The sequence below is a fragment of the Nestor notabilis genome, unplaced genomic scaffold (assembly GCF_000696875.1).
Source record: "Nestor notabilis isolate BGI_N333 unplaced genomic scaffold, ASM69687v1 scaffold1463, whole genome shotgun sequence".
Taxonomy (NCBI): Eukaryota; Metazoa; Chordata; class Aves; order Psittaciformes; family Psittacidae; genus Nestor; species Nestor notabilis.
The window spans coordinates 52,040-72,272 of NW_009923072.1; the positions used below are offsets into that span (position 1 = coordinate 52,040).

Genomic DNA, 20,233 nt, shown 5'->3' on the forward strand with positions numbered 1-20,233 from the left:
AGCAGCAGGCAGAGGGAGAGCTGCAGAGGGAGGGCTGCAGAAGAGCTCACCTGGGCCAAGCCTTGTTCTTGCATGTGATTGTAGGAAGGACAAGTCAGGTGGGATCCTTTGGGAGTTAAGAAGAGCAGAGCCTCCAATCCAGAAATGAAGAACAGCCTTAGCTAATAAGCTACAAAGCTGAAGACAAATATTCATTTGGGAATATATTAAAGGCACAGAATTTCCATCTGGGAATGAAAAGTCCAGGTTGTTGTAGAAAATCTGCCTTGTTTGACTACAGGAGGAACCCTTGAAAATAGACACAAGTGACAAGCAGGCCTGATTCAAATGTGTCCCTCCATGTGGTATCAGAGATGCAAGCAGAGTCCCTGTGAGCACCTGCTGCAATTTAAAACAGGGAACGTAACCCGGGTCACACGGGAATGGTTGCAAACATTAAACCATCTGCCTTTTACTGTCAGATATTGCTCAGATGATCAGCTTGGCTCCGTCCATGAGTGAGCTGTTGGACCGCTTTGCTCAATCATTTGCCCAACTGCTCCTCCAGCCATTTGTGTTTAGAAACTGCTGGGGAGGTAACTGCGCCGTTGGTAAGTGCCACATGGGTGTCAGCCTGGCTTCAGCAGAGCTGCTGCCTTTTCAGCTTGGCGTGCAGTTAGAGCCGTTGCTTTGCAGACAGGGAATACCTGTGGCACAGCAGGGAGCTGAAACTTGGCACGGTTTGCAGTACCTTAATTAAAAATGACCAAAGCTGCTTTCTCCGAAGTACCAGTCAGGGATTAACAGGCTGTTTAATTGTGAGTCTCTGCCTGCAGCTGCTTGATGTGTCTTTATGTGTTGCCTTGCATGTGCGTCCCATGCTGGGCTCCGTGGGTGCCCCTGCATGGTTCTGGGCTCTGCCAGGGTCAGGGCACAGCAGGCTGCGGGATCTATCCCTGCTCCTGCCTGATGGCCCTTGGAAAAAGCCATGGGCATCACCACTTGCTTGTACTGACCTGCAGCTGCAGGTGATTGTCAGGGGAAATATTTAACATAAGTACCTAGTAGAGCTGCAAACTGTCTCACTTTGGGTCTCTGGGTATGGTTTGCGGCAGTGAGTGCTTTTAGGAGGACACTGGTGGGTCAGTACTGGCTCATCGCTGTCTGGATCTGAAACTTTGTGTCTCAATCTCGCCTTTTTTGCACCTTTTCCTTTCCTGGTGTGCTTTCTGCCTCCCCACAAGGCATTCAGCTCTGTCCTTTTTAGTTCCTTATTGCAACCAGTTGCCAGCTGCCTGCACCACTGCTATACCAGCATCATCCCCAGGCAGCCCCAAGTGCTGGCCTGCTCCGTCCTGGTTTTGGAGCTCCTGGGTCAGACCTGTTACTGAACTCACACCACCAGTGCCCACAGGGACCACATCCTGCTGAGGAGCTGCTCATGCAGGCTTCCCTACCTCCCACTGCATGTCCATGATTGAGGTTATGTTATGTTTCCAGGTTCAACCCTCCAACATCTAAATTTTTCATGGAACCCCCACCACTGAAGGAGAAGGAAGCCTGCTCGGAGCACTCAGCATCTTCAGAGAGCAGCTCCAAGGGTGGAAGTGTAGAGGAGTCAGCCGAAGCCCTGGGAGCAGTGGGGGATGATGCCCAAGAGCCAGCAGATGCTGATAACTCCCTGGAAGCAAAGGTAAATTTTCTTGTGCAACTCCCACTTGCACTGCGTCCCCCAGCTTCCCTCCCAAGAGTTGTGCTCATGCCAACCTCTCTTTTGCTGCCTTGAGAACAGGCTGAGTAGCTGGACCAGCAGCTGGATATGGGGCTTCAGGGGAGGAGAAATTGATAGGATAGTTTTGCTTGGAGAATCCCACTCAGATCCTACTGACCTATGTTGAGTTTGGGCTTTTTTTTCTGGAGGGCTTGCTTTTTCTTTTCTTTTTTAACAACGTAAAATGGGCTTTTGTCTGCATCGTGGTGTGAAAGCTTCCAGTTTCCTTCCTGTATCAAGCTGTGCCAGGTACTGACCTCCATGTACCACCTTCTCACCCCCAACTAGAGCCACCCTTTTTCACGTCTCTGTCTTCACCTGAGATCCGGTATTGCAGCAACAGCCACAGAGCTGTCTTTTATAAAACAAGACTTTGTAAAGTCACTGTCACTTCCTCCTAGCATGGCCTTTGGAAAATGGTCTTTGATCTGCTGACCCTTCCTGGTGAGCCTTGGTGCTCTGGAGCTTGACCTTTATGCTCCTGGGAGCTGATGCCTTGTACAGCGTCTTGCTCCTGGGGCAATAAAAAAGGATACAAGAAAGCACGGGAGGTTCTGAAAGTAGCAGCGTTGGCCTTAAGTTCAAGGAGAGGGGTTGCACCTGCTCATCTCCAAATATAAGTCATGTTAATGTTGTAACTCTGCACATTTTTTCTGAATCAATTAAAAATGATACCCTATAGATGTAAAGAATAGTGTGGCTGAATGTTTTCAGATAGAAGCATGAAATCATCTTTATTTCCTGCTTTGTTGCCATGTATGCACAAATAAACCAGGGAAATTCAAGTGGATATGGCTAAGCAGGATCTGAAATCACTTCAAAGCATACCTCTGGATTGCAGCTTCATCTTCTCCTTATGTCACTGTACCAAAGCAATATCCATATAACCTCCCTGGGGAGATGGGAGACCATAGGCCAGGAAAAGATGTGGGTTGACATCTTTGGGAATATATACTTAGCAAAGCTTTGCTAGGTTTGAAAATGTGGAGATGACAGAAAGCATTGAAGCATGAGAAGACTCACCCCTTCCCAGTGCTTTATCTACTGAGGAGATGTAGCCTTTGATTAGGTCTAAGGATGTCCCATAAATATCCTTGCAGACTCGGCTGGTGTCGAGGCCCTAGCACAAAGCTCTTCTTTACTGAAGAAGCAATTATTCTTTCAGGTATTGAATATTCAACTATTCAACTATTCTCTTATAGAAGAGAATCACAAAGCCCTTGCTTATAAACAGGGGTCAGAAGCCCAGGGACAAGGTCCTTTTTGAAAGATGGCACCTCTGAGGTTAAAAACCATCTCTCAAGGGCTGCAAGACATAGAAACATCTCTGCCATCTTCAGGAAGGTGTCACCTGAGAAAAATTACCTGGTGGAGATCCTCAGCTCTCCAGCACTGAGGAGTGTATGAGGTGAAACTTAAGCCCCATCTGAAACTGGATAGTTGTGCCAAGCACTTCCTAAGTCCTTATTTCCTGGGTTTGATACTTCTCACTTGCTGCTATGTTCCTGTTTTTGTCATGGAGAAACTAACCTGTCCAGCTGTGGGGGTTTTGGCATGTTCCTTGGACAGGACTTAGTGAAGCCAGGCTGGCAGAAGGGTGCAAAATGCCCTTGAGTTCTCAGGACTGAGGTGCCCAGGAGTGAGCACTGGGTAAACCCAGCTTTCTCATGTGAACTTGCATGTAGTAAGTATAGATGGAGCCCATGCCTCACCTCTAGATGGGCTTGGACCCACACTCAGCTGATGGCGTGGACATACCCATACTTGATTTGCACCTAGGTCCCATCTCAGCTGCTCCTGGCTTGATGGGGTGGTGGAGCCTGCTGCAGAGTGATCTTACTCAGACCAGCCAGCTGCTTATATGGTGCTTGTTTTCTAGCTGCTGGCATCCACTGCTGAGGAACCGGAAGGTGCCGCGGATACTCTGAGACCAGTGGAGATCAAGGAATTGGTCCAGTTCATGGAGACAGAACCCCTTGCCTTGGGAGTGGAGGAAGTAAGTGGGAATCTGTCTTGCTTCCACGTTTCCAGTGTGGCAAGCAGTGATGTAGCCATCACTCACACTGGTGGCCCTCTGCAGTGCTCACAGAGTGGCCTCACTTCCCTCGAAGTGCGTTGCATGGTGCTGCTGAGGTTAGTGGAGAGGCCATGTGGGACATGTTGTAGGGCTGACCAAGGACACTCCCTGTGCAGCACCTAAGGAAGGCATTATTCATCTTGTTACTCATCAAGTAGGCAGTAGGAAATTTCTGCAGTAGCTTTTGCTGTAGCATCTTGAGAGAGCAGGATGCAAATCAGAGAGAGATTGGAAAACACCAGGAGTGAAATGAACTGGGCTGGATCCAACCCCCAGCTCCACGGGTTCTCACCTGCCAGCCTCGTGGTTTTCTGAAGGCAGTAAAAAGTGTTTTTTAAAAGCAAGTTCCACGGCAGAAAGAATTTCTTGCTGCCAAGAGACATCCCATTATTTTAATGTAGTGTATTAATTCATGCATTCGTTAGTGAGTATGCAAGATTTTTCCCCTGGTCCCTCTATTTTAAGTGGAATGGGTGCAGGCTGAGATTAGGATGATTTTTGCCTGTGTTTGAGGAAGAAGCCACTCCAGCCATGTCTGTACTTTGCTCCACACCATGGCTACTCTTCTGCATCAATTTCCATGCTCGACATCTCAATCTCTTCTCCCCTGCCTCCAGGTTTTTGATGTCCTGCCCCTGTATGGTGAACTGCAGCCGGGTGAGAGCCAGCAGGTCATGTTCACCTTCTTTGGCCATGCAAACATCATCACCCGTGTCACGGCAGTGTGCAGAGTGGAGGGAGGCCCGAGCTATGAGATGGTGCTGCGTGGGGAGACTTCGCTCATCAGCTACTTCCTAGACATCACAGAGATCGACTGCGGGCTACAGGTACCACAAGCTTCTCTTGGCAGAGGCCCTTGTCTCAAAATCGTCACTGATGGGTTGCTGCCCACATAGGTCTAGGGCTCTCTCCCCTTTCCAGCTACTTTGCTGGCTCTGTGGCTTGGAAGTCCAACCTTTGAGTGATATGCCATGCCTCTTAGCTGTTTTTTTTAATGGTCATCGCTGACCTAGTGATAAAGTTGGGAATTCTTCCTCTTCAAGGTAACTGATGCTGCTTCCTGGGGCAGGCAGGATCGCAGTGGTGATTTCCAGAGGGATGTGTCTCTCAGACATCCGTCTGCTGATCCGCTCCTAAAGCCTGAGGTCCAAGGAGATGCTCTCTTTTAATGCTCTTGATTAATCAAAAAAATAAACAAGGGAGGAAGTTAACTTGGCTTCCAGTCACTGTAGCTGGAGAGAATGTCCCAGACCAATCCCCACTTTACTTCTTTTCAGTTAAAAAACAAACAGATGTTTCCAGCTGTTGGCCCTGTATGTATTGCCCTGACTGTCTCCCTTTTTGCTTGTGTTTTGCTTGCAAATACTTGTGTGCAGGTGCCTTTTCTTCTGAAATGCCTTGGTGCTTCCTACTTTGTTTCAGCTAGCCACTAGATGACACCCTCAAGTGCAGAGGGCTTGTATCCCCTGGTTTATTTATTACTGATCTTTACATGGTCGTTATTGCACCTTTGCATGCTGCTGTAACCATCTGCTCTTATGTAAGACTAAGAGGTACCCGGCTGCTGCAGGCTCTCCAGGTTAACCCAGGAGAGTCAAGTGCCCACATCGCCTCTGCACTCCCTGCTTCTGTCCTGTGTTCATTTACTTTCAACCCAGTGAAAGTGAAAGATTCCCAGCAACAAACCTGTGTCTGTAACTTCCTGTTCTTCTGTCCTCTCTTCAGCTGTTTAATGAAGTCACCAAAGCAGAGGTCACTCTGCACAACAGTGGGAAGCTGGGATTCACCTTCGTGGTGCTGAGCCCCAGCACAGCCACTGCAGCCAGCCCTCTGCCTGGTGTGCCCCTGGTCGTGCCCAGCACAGTGAGTACTATAAAGGATTAACCCTGGCCCTGTGTCAGGCTGCCAGGAGAGGGTTACAGGGAAAAGAAGGGGGAAAGGAAAAAGAACGAAACACAAAATGAGCCAGGAGAGACAGGGCTGTGAGCAATTGCTGCTGAGGACAGAGAAGGTAAAGCAAGTGCAGTCCTAATAGACTCCCTTAACGGCCTTGGCTGGTGGGCAGCTCTGCTGTCATACAGCAACCACTGGCAGGAGGCATGAGGTGCTATGGGAGCTTTTCAGACCCCAACTGCTGAGCTCTCAGTTGTGTGGCAGTGGAGCTAGACAGTGCTGGTTCTTTGGAAGGTCACCATACCCAGGTTATGTGATCAGACAGGACTTATTCCTTGTCCCTGCCTGTAACGAACCCTGCCTGCCTCTGCCAGCCCTAAGCAGCACTTACTCCCTTGCTTGGGCATAAAGCTTCTTTGCCAGAAATTGTAACAGCCCCTGTGCTGGTCCCTCACTCCTCCTGCTTTGCTGCTCTGCAGCAGCCTTGTGGGGCAGGGAGGGGGCCAGGTAGGAGCAGCACTGGCATGGCAATGAGAAGAGTTTGCAGCATCCGAGCTTCTCAGTCCTGAACTGGGTGTCTGAACTGAAGCAGTGTTCCTATTTTTATCCCCTTCTGTAATCAGAAGAAGAAGCCAAATGGAAAAAATGGCTTTCTGAATAGACTCCTGCGCCCTTGGAGTAACCACACAGGCAGGAGATGTTTGGTCGGGATCATTAATAACGGGTCAGGCCCTTTGACACCAGCCTGGGAACCATGGGTGTGCTGTGACAGGATCTGCTGGCCCTGCTGAGAGCAAAGGCTCTTCACTCATCTCCCATAGTGGCTGGTAGAAGAGCTTTTGTTTTTTCTGTGGCTCTTGATAGCAGAGGGTAAACCCCATCAGCAGAAGAGCTGTGTTCATGCTGAGCAAAGGGCAGCCTGTGCTGCAGGAGTGCAGCCTTATGAGCCCTCTGAAGGATATACTACATCCTAGTGTAGGAGATTTGAGCTTCTGGATACAAGAAAGCTAGAACGTGGTGATGTCTGACATTTATATATGAGAACCTGTCTTGTGTTCTTAGCATATCTATCATCTGAGCCATCCCTCCACCAAACCCTCTTTGGTGCATTTCCTCATCTCCTGTGTCCTGCAGGGTTACATTGGACCTGGCAAGGAGCAAATGCTGAAAGTCTATTACCTGCCAGGAGTGCCTGGAGTCTTCTACCGGACTTTCAAGATCCAAGTAGGATACCTGGAACCAGAAGAAATCTCCCTGAAAGGGGAAGGAACCTTTCCTAGAATCCACCTGGACCTGCCCAGGAACATCAAAGGTGAGCACTGCCTGTCTGCTCTCCAGGAAAGTCCCCTGTTTTTCCCCCCATGTCACAGGCCCATAGCACAGCTCATACCCACCTCCACCAAGCCTGGAGGTTTCAGGACTATCAGACAAACACTCAACCCTCTGGTTGCTTCTTGAGTCTCTGGCAGATGAGCCCATGTGGGTTTTGCCCCAGGAACTATCCTGCAGAAGCTTGTTAGCCTATCTGTCAGAGGCCTGGGAAGATGATGGCTAGACAGAAAAGCTTGGGAAAGCTGTAATAGAGGCTGGCTGGGATTTTGGCAGGGTTGGATTTGTATCACATTGCAGGGGATGAGGTGCTTCTTTGTGGGGAGGAAGATGGTGGGGGGTGAATATCAGGATTTGGAGAGGAGCAGCAACATTATTTTTCATAGATTGCTAGAGGATTTTTTTTGTGGGAGAGGCCAGCACTGGGGCAGCAGGTCTTCCCAACTTAAATGGGAATGGCAGTAGGCCCACACTCCTATTTGTGGATATTTTCTTTCTTCAGGGAACGAAAAATATGAGAAGATCCTCAAAGAGGTGAAAGAGAAGATGCGAAAAGGCAGCCAGCAAGATGAGGCAGTTCTGGAGGAGGCTGCAGCAGCAGAGCCAGCCACAGAGGACTCAGGCACCATGGTGAGAACAGATCCTGCCCCACTGGCATGTGCCACCTTCCCCCTGTGTCACTCGAGCCCCTTGCACCCCACAGCAGGCTTCCCAGTGCCCTGCGGGCCCTTGCGACCTCCCTGCCCACCCCTGGCCATGGTCTGTGCCAGCTCAGCATTGCTCCAAGGGCTGCCCACCTCTCAGAGTCATCCCTCCCGGAGACACACGAGCTTCCTGACTACCCCAGGGACAGATCCTGAAGGCTGTTCTCAAGCAGTTGAATTTATGGTACTTCGAAGGAGGTGCAGGTCATTGCTGGGGTGTTTGTTGCTCACAACACAAGCCCTGACAGGTTTAGAGAGCTTAAAAGCAGCAGCCTGACTGTGCCCTGAGGCTGTGCTGTCATTGTTTGTCTCCAAGAGGCACCAGCTTTATTGTGGTTCCCTTTTTCAAGAGAGCTTTTGTCCAAGCTGCTTTGGCATTGGCTGGGGATAGGCAAATACTTGGAGTTCTGAAATACTCCTGGCTTGTCTGTCTGTTTGGCCAGATCAGCTTTTACAGCTGGGCAGGTGGAGATGCTGGAGTTCATTTCTCTTGAGATAAGGTCCTGACTAAGAGAGCAGGTGTCACAGACACTGAGCAGCGAGACAGGAGGATTTCCATCGCCCCTCTCAAAAGCAGGGTGGGATCCTCCTTCAGAGACAAGCTGGGGCCTTGGGTAGAACTGTTGCTAACCAGCCACTGTCTTTCCTTTCCTCAGTTGGACGCTCAGCTGCAGATGCAGATGGAGCAGATGCTGATAGAGGAACATGCCCTGGAACAGCAGAAAACTCTCACCTCCAGTTCCCCAGAGGACGCTGCCTTTGACCAGCGTGCACGTTGGAGGCTTCTCAAGTTAGTAGCAACTCCTCTATCTCCAGGTGCCCCCAGGGTAACACCCAACAGTGCAGACCTGCTCCTGAGACCTCCTTGTGTCTACAGAGCTGGGAATAGCTGGGGACTTCAGAAAGACTCTGAGCTTGATAGTTCTGGCATGCTCCCTGTGAACAGCTCAGTGTCCTCGCTTCCACAGTGCCACTTCCACAGTTTCTGGGTTCTGTTCCTGGAGCTGAGGGGTCCCAGTGAGGACCACCAAACCCTTCCAGGCAGCACAGACACCGTCCCTGCTGACCAGCTCTGAAAGAGGCAACTGAAAGCTGGCATCTTTGTTCCAACTAACAGACTGCACTACGCAAAAAGAGCAGAGCAGGGAATCACACAGGCTGACAAACCCTTGACAGGCCCTAAATCAGGTGGCTTGAAAGCTGTGGGGCTGCAGAGCTTACCCAGGTAACCTGGCCCTTCCCTTTGCTCCTTGATGATAAGGCATGGGCACAGCAACCTCCAGTTCAGGATGAAGATGCATTGCAAAACAGATCATGTACATGCTTTCCCAAGGGAGATTGCTTTGGAAAAGGACTTTCCCATGAATTTTGTAGGTGTCAATTACTGCATTCACCAGTGCTGCTTTGGGGACAGATCTGGTTGCTGAGCAGTGAAGATTTCCTGTGCAGTCTAAATCTTATGAAGAGGTCTTGGTCTGTACACCAGGCTTAGAAAATTCCACTGAGTCCAGTGGACTTAACTACAGTGGCTTTTCATAGCAGAGGAACTGTGTCCAGTATGCATTTAAAACTAATTTTATTACAGAGTCCCATTGGTAGCTGATAAAACTTAGGACCTTCACTCCCCATGGCCTAGTCTTATTACCAGGTGATCAGGCCTTGGGTTTTATGGGCTTGAGTTGAGTTTTTACAGCAGTAAATACAGAAATATCCACTCTATTTGCATCTTCCACCCTCTTGGAAAACAGCCAGGCTGTGTTTTAAAGGACTCTTCTTACTCCTCCTTTCAGAGCTGAGCTGCCTGAGTACATCCTGGACTTTGGCTACATCATTCTTGGTAACATCCAGACGCACATCGTGAAGATCACCAACACCGGGCACTTCCCTGTGTCCTTCCACGTCAACGGACATGTCCTGTGTGACACAGGTAGCCTGTGCTGGAGAGACTTCATGTGGGCTTGAAGGAGCTGTCTCTGACAGATTAGCTTAAGCCACTGGAGATGGGGAGGGTTTTGTGTGCTTTGTTGTATAGCTTTTTCCTCCTTAGTAGAAGAGAGCTCCCGCTTGGTGCTTCAGAGCCTGAATTCTGGCCAGCAGTGCCCAGAGACCTGGCCTGCCTGTGGCTGTCCTAAAACTTCATTGCAGGGGCTGTATGGGCTGGTGACCTTGAGCGCCTCTCAGCATCTTCTGCTTTTGGCTGCTGTGAGCATCATCTGAGTTTCTTTGTGCACTCTGTGGGCTTGTGTTGCAAACAGATGGGACCCTTTGTGGTTTGGAAGTGCTTTGTTTACAGTTCATAGTGTCATAGCATTTATGTTCAGCCTTAACTGAGAAAACAACCTGTGAGATCCCCTGGTATATCAAAACAGGCTTCCAAAACAGGCCTTCAGGTAAGGCTGCAGGTCCATCGAACAGTGACTTGCTGTCTCGGAGAGGTGGTCAGGTGTCTCCTCTAAGTTTTTGTCCAGCGAACACCACAGCATGGGGAGATCTTAGTTGGAAATTCTCCTTTGGAGAGGTCTGTTCATCCTTCCTTGAGATGCCTCATAGAGGAATCGCTGGAGCTCCTCAACTGATATGTTACTACATGAACCTTGGATTTTGGCTGTGAAAACCCCTTCTCCTTGAGCGGTGACAAGGGAGAAAGAGCAACAGGCTTCTCTGGAGATGCAAAGGGGATTTTCATGGAGCTGACAGCCAGGACACCTATATGGCCTTAACATGTTTTGTATTCCATGTGTATCTCAGCTTTTTTCATCTGTTCAAGGTTTCAGCGTGGGTCTGGACCGTGTGAAGCACCTGCCCTACTGTGAGACTGAGACATTCGAAGTGCGCTTCGACCCACAAAGTGCCAACCTGCCGCTGGGAGAGGTGGACGTGCTCTTGCCCATCAAGGTACTACAACTCTGGGGGCAGGCAGCAGGTTGGGCACAGCAGCAGATGTCACCTGGTCTCTCAGCTGGATGCTCTGTCCTTCACTAGGTCACAGGAGGCCCCACGTTGCATATCCGCCTCCGTGCCAATGTGGCTGTACCATCCATCTCCCTCTCCAGGGACAGACTGGAATTCTTCACCATCCAGCATGGACAGTGCCAGGAAGAAACTGTCCAGCTCCACAATCAGCTCCAGATCCCCTGTAAATGGTTCATCACCATGAAACAGTCTGTTGAGAAGGTAAAGCACAGACAGTGTTTAACACATGACTTTTTGGATAGTTTTCTTTGCCTTTCTTCCCTTTTCTGCCCCTATGACTGCCTTGGGCTGCAGCTTGTTTGAGGAAGCCTTTGAGGATACAGAGCAAGGCTGATTCACCTTGCTGTTCACTTCTCTACCACCTTCACCCGCTCCTTCTCTGAGGACAGTGCCTCCCCAGCTGCCTGCCCTGCCTACACTTTTTCCCTCCAGTTCTAGGCTGTGGTGACCACCTCTGCTTTGGGTGTGGGATGCTCTCAGCACCTTGGCATTATCTCAAAGCACTGCAGGAACAGAGGGTATGTCCTCACAGACCAAGGAGACCTCACACGACTGATTTCTGTGCTCCAGGTGGACAAACGTTTGCCAGTAGGAGTGCATCAGAAGCTGCCTCGGGAGTTGAAGGCCGAGCCCTGTGTCTTTGAGGTGCTGCCATCGGCTGGAACCCTCGCTCCAGGGCAGCGATGCAATGTGCAAGTCAGGTTTTCACCCACAGAAGAGGTGAGATTGGCGGGTGTCACCCCCAGAAGGTCTGGCAGGGCCATGTGGTCAGGAGAGACCAGCATAGGGAGCAGGAGATGCAGGCTGCCTCCTGTCGTGGTTCAAGCCCAGCCGGCAACTTGGAACCACGCAGCCGCTCACTCGCTCCCCCTGCCCTTCCTTCCTCCCCATGCTCCCGGAGGGATGGGGAGGAGAATCGGAGGAATGTAACTCCCACGGGTTGAGATAACAGCTCTCCAGTAACTAAGGTATAATACAAACCACTGCTGCTACCAATAATAATGGTAAGAGAAATAACAAGGGGAGAGGACACAACCGCTCACCACCCGCCGACCGATACCCAGCCCGACCCGAGCAGCGATCTGGGCCTTCCGGGTAACTCCCCCAGTTTCTATACTGGGCATGACGTGCTGTGGTGTGGAATAGCCCTTTGGCCAGTTTGGGTCAGGTGTCCTGTCTCTGCTTCGTCCCGGCTTCCCCTCCTCCCTGGCAGAGCATGAGACTGAGAAAGTCCTTGGTCAGAGTAAACATCACTGAGCAACAACTAAAAACATCGGTGTTATCAGCGTTGTTCCCAGGCTGAAAGTCAAAACCACAGCACTGCACCAGCTACTGAGAAGGAGAAAAAATGACTGCTGGAGCTAGTGCAGTGCTGTGTTTTTGACTTTGGCACAGAGATTTTGACAAACCTGTACGTACTATGCCTCAGTTTCCCCTGCAGCACACTCTTCTGAGGGGCACTTTGAAATCCCCATGGGGAGCTTACACAGAGAGCATCAGGGCACTGCATGTGGCTGCCTCTCAGGAGATGGGGGAAATCTTCCCGTTTCCTGCTTTATCTTCCCCCTTGTGTGGGCCTACTTGCAGGCTGCAAGACCTTGGTGCAGAGCAACTGGCATCCTCACAGGGGATAACTCTGGAAGGGCCAGTCTAGGCTAATCCTGCTGCTGGTACCAGCAAGCAAAGCAGCCCCAGACACCTTCCTGGGTATGGCAAGACTGTCAGAATATGTGTAGCAGTATTCTGCCAGCAATCTCTGTGCCTCTGACCCAGCCTGCCTGCATGTTCCCATGTGGTCTGGGAGTCAACTTAAATGATGGAGCATTCCCAAAGACGAACTTGCATGTGGCCACTGTGACTTGCAAACTGGCAGTGTGTAACAGCATGAACACAAGTGCTTCCATGCCTGGGAACAGTCCCAGGAATCGTTTAATTGCTAATCAAGATGGACTGGCTTGTGGCTGACTTTGTACAGAGCCAGTCACTGAGCAGAGAAGACAACCATTGTTTCTAGCCATCTGCCTCTTTCATATAGCTGGTGTTTGCCTGATGCAGCAGTGCCAGGACTGTGTCTGGGCAATGTAACCCTGAGGACCTTTCTCATGAGCATTGTGCTCCCTCGTGATGAGGTGAAAACATCTGATAGACCATTTTAGATCCATCTGATGCTCAAATATCCAGTTACACTTCACACCAGGACTCATCCCCATTACTCAAAGCCAGCATGCAGATGCTGTAGCCTGTGCTATAACTAAATATCTGTTTTCCCATCACCTCAGAGGTACTGATAACACCTCTGACCTTGGGGCAAAGGTTGAATTTGAGGTTCTGTCACCTGGTACTTCATGGAGGAGCTTTCTGCACTTCTCTCTTTGCAGAAGTCCTACAGAAGTGAGCTGAAGATCAACATTTGCCAAAACAGCCAGCACCTCCAGCTGCAGGTGTTGGGACATGGTCTGGAACCACGGCTGGAGTTCAGCCCCCCAGTGCTCGAGCTGGGACCATCGCTGCCATACACCTGTGGGGTGGAGGGGACAGTGGTGGTGAAGAACCCGTGTGAGTTCCCCATCGAGTTTTACTCGTTGGAGTTTGATGAGCAGTACCGTGCTGAGGAGGAGGTGAGAGGGAAGGTCTGGTCCCCATTGCCAGCTCCCACAGTGCTCCAGCATTCCCAGGCTTCTGCCAGGGAGATGGGGGTAGTCCCCAGGGCAAAGCCTGGTGACATTTCAGGGTTAGCCAGCATTGCTGGCAGGACGTGGATGGGCTTGGATAGTCAGTGTTGTTGGGAGGAAGGAATGGCAGAGGAGATAGGTTGATTGGGGAGTCTGTTCACGTGATGAAGGTCAAGAAATACATCGTGTATATGGTTTCTCTTAATGCTCACAGGTCTTGCGGATGCTGAAGGATTACAATTGTCACAATACCTTGTTGCTGCCTCCACGTGCCCCGGGAGAGAGTTTACCCCCAGAGGTACTTGAGTACTATGAGGAGCAGAAGAGGCTGCAGGATGAGCAGGGAAAGTCCAAGACTGGGGAAACAGCAGGCCAGGACAATGGTGAGGGTTTGATATTGGCTCTCCTGAGTGTGGACACAGCAGACCTCATTCTCCATGGAAAGTGCATGCTTTTAGCAGCTGCTTGTTGCCCAGCTTGATGGAGGAATTCCTGGCTGAATGTCTGTGGCTTGTAACACACAGCCTCTGTCAGCCCTGAGTGCAGCCAAAGCAAGCTCATATCTGCATGCCATAGACTGTGTCCCTCAACCACAAAGAGTAGGGTTGGATGAGTTTTTCAGCCAGTAGGACCAGGTCTAATATCACTAGCTATTTTCTACTAGCTCCTTCCCAGCAACAAAAGCACAAGCTCAAAATTCCCTGAGGGCAGAGACAGCCTGGACAGGCTTCTAAGTGCCTCAGAGTTTCCCTCCTTGGGAGATTTTCCACCTTTGGCATGTGGCTGTGCAAAGTGATGGAGGGCAAAGAGCAGATTGCCAGGCCGTATTCACCACCTTCTTCTCTCCGTATTCTTCCTCCTCAGCAAACATTGAAGATGTCCAGTTCCCATCAGATCAAGGAGGAAAACACTCTGCTGGGATCGTTTATACCAGCTCAACCCATAGCTCAGTCGTTCCCTTCTCCATTTTTGATGAAAGCCAGTCCAACAAGGTGGACGCTAAGTCTGTATGTGGAGAGGAAGAGGAGGAAAGTGTTGAGAGAAAATGCAGGACAGGTAATAACCCTAAGCTCTTCACCTATTTTATGTTCATTGTGGCAAAAGGGCCTCAGTGGAGGACTTCAGTGTCATCTCCATCACTTCACTGCAGGCTGGTGCCATCTTTGCTCCTTGTAGACCCTGAAACTACTCTTGCATATGAAGTCTGTAGGATCCTGAGAAGAGTCTGGGGCAGGGATGAGTGAGAGGCCAGGGAGTTTTTTCCCAGTTGTGCCAAATAAGCACCTTTGCCCCCAGGAGCTGCTGGGATCAGGATGATGCTATTCCCTTTCCTAGGCAGTGCAGTGCACTTTTTGTCCTACGTGACATTGCAAGTGGTGATGGCTTTTGGTGACTTCCTAAAGGCAAAGGCAGGAGCTCTTTGTAAATGCTGTTATGGTGAATTCAGAGCCCAGCCACATCTCCCAGTGTAAGGTGCAACATTCCTAAAGAGTCCAGCTTTTGGATAATTGCATGATCCCCAAATGGAGCCTCCCCCTGGGACTGTAGAATGTTCCGGGTCTGCCTGCCCCCCCTTACTCAGCAGGACCCAGGACCAAACTCCCATGAAGACCATGCTGACAGTTCAAGGAAGGAGATTTGGTCTGGTCCCTTAAGGTACTGCTGGATTCTCATTCTCTCCTCTTTCTGCCACCCCACTTGCTATACTCTGAACAGGCACCTTCACCAGCATCTAGGGCAGACCCTGATCTGTACATGCCTAAAGGAAGGGCATGGTGTGACATTGGATGTGACATTGGTTTCAGCAGTCTTCTCTCCAAGGATCTGAGGGGATGGGAAGGATAATCAGGATCTCAGTTAGGCAAGAGGCTGACTTTTCTACCTGGTTCTGCACAGCAGAGCATTGGCAAAGCACCAGCAGCAGCAAGGAGGCCGCAGGAGAAGTGGACAACAGCCCTGTCTTTAGGGCTATCGCCCGCCACCTTGGCATTGATATCTCTGCAGAAGGGTGCGCAGCCCGAAACCGTAGAGGGATTGTCATCATCGTGCATGGGGCACCCCTGACAGGTACTTGAGCCGCAGCCCCTGGCTGCAAGGAAGAGGGAGGGTGGAGGAGCGGGACAGAAGTGACATATTCTGTTGGACCATGGTGCTCAGTTGACCAGTTGAAGTGAAGCGAGGTAAGCCATAGTTCTGCTGATACGAGAAATGGTCCCAAGCCTTCACTCAGCTGGTGCAGGTGGTGTGGCTCATCTTGTGTCCATACAGCTAGGCTCTCATTGCCCCAAACAGGGTGGCCATGTTGCTCTTGCTTCATGAGACCACACTGCCTAGTGTCCATGTTGCCTTATGGGAGCAGGCCCAGCCCATGCTGACCCCAAAACCGTACCCAGACATTGTGCAAGAGGGTGCTGACCAGCACAAGCTGGCGAATGGTCTTGAGAGGTGGTGGATAGGGCTTAAAACAATGTCCTGGCCTGGGGTCTGGGTCACCACAAAGGAAAAAGTCCTCAGCTGAACATGAGGTGGAGATGAGCCACCTGGTTCTAGAGTTCAATGCTTCTAACCATGCTCAAGCTGCTACCCTCATGGTCTCCCCTGAAAAAGAGCACTTGTTTTCCAGCTGTCCCTGAAACTTTGAAATCCTGTTTGTGGGCTTTCCAAAGCCTGTCCCTGAACATGCCTCACGTGCAAGTGTCACCAAGCAGTCCTCCTTTCTCTCTCAAGGAAAGACAGCGGCAGCAGTTGCCCTGTCCAAGCGTTACGGCGCTGCCTGCTTGTCCATTGACACCGTGGTGAAAGAAGCCATCTCAAGCAGGAGCAGCTTGGCAGGGCTCCGTGCCCGGGAGCTCTGCATCAAGGCTGCCATCGAGCAGAGCCAGCAGGAGACAGAGGGTGCTGGTAAGGAGAAATGTTGGACCCAGAGTAGCACTTTCAAAACCCACCATGACCATCTACTTGTGCTTGCTCCACAGCAGTTTGAAAGCCCTTGGGTCTCTTAAGGAACATGGATGCAGCATATACAAATGCAAAGCCATTTCATAAAGCATCTCTAGTTATTAAAAAAAAAATAATCTGTATTTTAAGCTCTCAGGGGCACTTTTGCTGCCTTTGGCTTCTTGGCGCATGTTCCTTTCTGTAAGAGAGGTGAAGCACACCTGTATCTTTCTCAAAGCTTCTGTATTTCCTCAAAGCTGAATCCAGCTCGCTCCTCATGGCTGTCAGACAGAACTGCTGCTTACTTCAATGAGGAAAAAGCCTTCTGAAGTGGCTCATTAAGCACTAGATGATTGACTTGAGAGTGTGGCTTCACTCATGAGAGGAAGGGAAGAGTAACCTCCTGGAGGAATTTCACAAGAGACACATGCTGCAGATGAGCAGAGATTCCTCCAGAGATTTCCCTATACACCCTGTCAGGTCACACAGTTCATCTGTGTTGAGCTGTTCTCCATGCGAGACCGGAGACTTTTAGGAAGCTTTTTTGGGCAGTTGGTGCTCTGAGCTCTGCAGGGTGAGGCCAGACCCTGGCTTGGGGAGTGAAGGACGTTTTGCATTGCTCAGCTTTGAACCTGGGTGGGAGCTGGTGGAAGGTCTGGGATGGGGTTATCCCACCAGGAATTAGCTCCAGTGGAGATGGAGGGGTACAGCTGGGACAGGGCTGCATGTTACAGTCTCCATGTGAGAATACAGGATGGGTGCAAGGTGATCATGGAGGATGAATACTTGGTTTGATCCATAGAGAAGCTACTGTGCAGTGTCACCTGCATGCACATTCGCTAGGAGGGACACAGGGTTGTGCATTAAAAACTCTCTGGCTTTAAAATCCAGTACCAGACAATGTGCTTTATCATGCTAATCATAGAAGCAGGGCAGGAGCTGCTTCTGGAGAGCAGTGCTGCTGGTGCCCTGCAGTCTAGGGACACGTGCTGCGTCCCTGGCAGGGTGCAGGCCTGTGCCCATTGGGGTGAAAGGGGTCTGCTTGCTGCCCTCTGAGCCTCTGTCCTCTCCACAGGTCAAACCACAGTGGTGTCCCTCAGCCCACAGCTCAGCACTGAGGCCACACACTGCCTAGGCGCAAGCCAGTCCAGCTCTGAGGGCAAATCGAGCCTGCAGCCTGATGGCCTGAGTTCCCAAGGCCAGGCAAGCACCGCAGTGGGCAAGAAGATAGATAGCCACACATCCCAATCCCAGAAATACCTAATGGATCCCACAGTCTCCCAGGTGAAGTGTGATCTGCACTGGTTAATGCCTGTTGCCTTAAGAAGCGAAGGAGCTCCTTACAGTGGTAGCTCCATGCTACCCAGAGCCTGATGTGGGGATATACAGCACAGAGCACCAGCTGGGCATGGCTCAGGGTGGGATTGAAACCTTGTGCTGTAGCAGAAATCTTTGCTGGGTCTTAATGGTTTGTTGGCCAAGTCCAGTCCTGGATAACGTGGCTGCAGGGTGAGGCAAAGCTGTGGGATGCTGCACCTGAGGCTTGCAGGCTTGGGTCTCTGCTGGCCAAGGGATGTACCCTCCAGGGTTGTCCACTGGAGCTGCTGACCTACAGTATTGTTCTAGTTTCCCACTAGTGAGGAACCCAGCTCCAAGCCCAGCAGTTGGAATTGTGCGGGGGTTTCCAAAGTGATTTATTTTTCTTGTGGTGTTCAACATTGCAGGGTTCATCTAGTTCTCATCTCGCCTCCTCCCTTCCCTGCGTTGTTATGCAGCGATGGCTAAGCATCAATGGCAGCACAGTGGGAGAGCTGGGCTTCATGAGCTGCGTGCTGCCCGAGGACTTGCTGGTAGCCATCCTCTCTGAAAGGCTGCAGGTATGGCATGGGGGTGAAGGAGACGTTCCTCCAACAGAGAGACAGGCAGCGAGGTACAATTCAAAGTGAAGGAGGTCTGTATCTGCTGTTCAAGGAGCCATGGGCTGCATGCAGGGATCCTTAGGTGAAGCTGCAGATGCCATAAGTTGGCAGTGCACAGAGAAAGATCAGAGCTTGTCTGAGCTGCTGCCCTTGAACAACGATGGCTGATGTCCTTTGACATTGGAGTTTAATGACTAGCTGAGAGCCCAACATGTGCAATAGCTGACTTCCTTTTCTTCACAGTTGAGTGACTGCTACCAGGGAGTGGTGTTTGATGGCTTGGAGACCCTCTTTGCTCACAACATAGCGTCTGCTCTCCTCTGCCTTCTCAAAGCTGTCAGAAATCGTCCTCATATCTATTTTGTGAACCTGTTTGAGGATTATGCTGCTTTTAAAGCCAGGGAGACAGCTTCAAAAGAGCAGGAAGGTGAGACTCTTCATCTCCATGCCTCCCAGATCTTCTCTCTCAAAGCCCTCAGCAGTATCTGTGTGTATCTGGGCTACCAGCAGAGCTTGTAAGAAATGTTTTTATTAATCCCTCCACCTTCTGCCTCTGTGTAGCCAGCATTCAGCTCACAGATGTTTAAAATACAGCAGAGCTAAGGCTGTAATACTTACCTTAGTCACTGACCAAGGTAGGTGAAGCTTGGGCATAGGTGCGAGCTGTTGTGGCTCAATAACTGTGGCGCAAAGCAAACCACAACACTGGTGCACGTGAGCCAGGCAAGGCACAGGAACTCACTGACTGGCCATAGTTTGGGGGTTTATCTGCATTTTGGATCTCCTAGCAGGTTGTTAGGCTGGGTTGGGCCAGAGCTGCGAATCCTCACAGCCTCCCCAGAACAGAAAGCTCTGCTGACAGTCGCTAATGGTTTCTCCTCTGGTCTGTGCTGAAGGACGGGAGCAGGAAGAAGCTGCCAGGAGGGAGAAAGCACTTCTCTGGGAGATGGATGAGGATGACTATGATGCCCTCACTGAGGAGCAGAAAGCTCAGTTTAATAACAATATACGAGAAGTCCAGCGAGAGAGGAAGAGGAGGTCTGTAAGCCTTCCGTGGGTAACTCCCTAGGATAATGTCCCTAGAGGGTTTGCTGCTCTGGAGACCTTTGTTGAGCTCAAAGCTTGTGCTTCAGCACTTTGTTCAGCCCAGGCTGAAGTTTGTTTCACCACAAGGAGATCGCTGGGTCTGCATTCAAATCACAATTTCCAGGACAGACAACACAAGTTTCCCATGGTCACAGCTGGGTTCCAGCAGGAAACCTCATTGTTTGGAACCAGGAGGGGAGTTACTGCAGCCTTTGCTTTGTGATTGATAGGGTTATTCTCAATAAGGAGCAGGCTATTTTTAGGGAGGAGAAGGGCTGGGTAAGCCAAGTTAAGTATTGGTGCAGGGATCTCTCTCTCTCTCTCTCTCTCTCTCTATATATATATATAGGTGTTAGCAATTTGTGAGCTGGTTTAAACTGGGAGAGGGCTTCAGGCATCAGTGCAGCGAAATGGTGGATCAGTCTTTGACAGTGTGCTGGGGGTGTCCAGGTGGACAGTTCCCCAACTGAGACATTATGACAGCAAGGCTGAGATTTGGCTGGCAGGGGAGGTCACCTCCCACCTTTCCTCACTTCGGATGTTCCCAACTTCCCCAGGTTGAGGGAAGTCCATGGGGATGGTCTAATGGTCCTGCCTGGCCTCAGGGTCAGTGTGTGAAGTCCAGGACCAGCTGGGATTGCAGTGAGCACAGATTTGTGGCGGGGACTCTCAAGGATGTTTTCTTTTTGACTTGTTGAAGGGAGATGGCTCAAGTGCTTGCAAAAAAGCACCAGCAGGAGCTAGAAAACTTGAAGAAGGAAGAAGAGCTGAAAAAGAAGTCTAGGCGGGGGAAGAGAGAGCTGGGAAAAGACAATGTTTTGGGGAAGAAAAGCCATTCTGGAGTCAGGCAGGTGAGTAGTTGTGTTTATAGAGAGGTGTAAAAGCCCTGTGGA

General features: G+C 50.5%; 1 protein-coding gene across 1 annotated transcript in view; it reads left to right on the top strand.

Annotated features, from left to right (window-relative positions):
* Window positions 1-20,233, top strand: part of HYDIN (HYDIN, axonemal central pair apparatus protein) — a gene marked incomplete at its 3' end in the record, with an annotated part of 98,009 nt that overhangs the window by 50,784 nt on the left and 26,992 nt on the right. Inside the window, exons 23-43 of the mRNA XM_010011927.1 lie at window positions 1,480-1,672; window positions 3,630-3,746; window positions 4,445-4,654; window positions 5,553-5,690; window positions 6,855-7,032; window positions 7,552-7,679; window positions 8,410-8,543; window positions 9,544-9,680; window positions 10,521-10,648; window positions 10,736-10,927; window positions 11,297-11,446; window positions 13,105-13,344; window positions 13,613-13,769; window positions 14,263-14,454; window positions 15,295-15,465; window positions 16,126-16,299; window positions 17,411-17,619; window positions 18,060-18,212; window positions 18,498-18,681; window positions 19,151-19,307; window positions 20,041-20,191. Of these exons, the coding sequence (XP_010010229.1) occupies window positions 1,480-1,672; window positions 3,630-3,746; window positions 4,445-4,654; window positions 5,553-5,690; window positions 6,855-7,032; window positions 7,552-7,679; window positions 8,410-8,543; window positions 9,544-9,680; window positions 10,521-10,648; window positions 10,736-10,927; window positions 11,297-11,446; window positions 13,105-13,344; window positions 13,613-13,769; window positions 14,263-14,454; window positions 15,295-15,465; window positions 16,126-16,299; window positions 17,411-17,619; window positions 18,060-18,212; window positions 18,498-18,681; window positions 19,151-19,307; window positions 20,041-20,191 (3,493 nt within the window). The remainder of the gene's footprint in view (window positions 1-1,479; window positions 1,673-3,629; window positions 3,747-4,444; window positions 4,655-5,552; window positions 5,691-6,854; window positions 7,033-7,551; window positions 7,680-8,409; window positions 8,544-9,543; window positions 9,681-10,520; window positions 10,649-10,735; window positions 10,928-11,296; window positions 11,447-13,104; window positions 13,345-13,612; window positions 13,770-14,262; window positions 14,455-15,294; window positions 15,466-16,125; window positions 16,300-17,410; window positions 17,620-18,059; window positions 18,213-18,497; window positions 18,682-19,150; window positions 19,308-20,040; window positions 20,192-20,233) is intronic.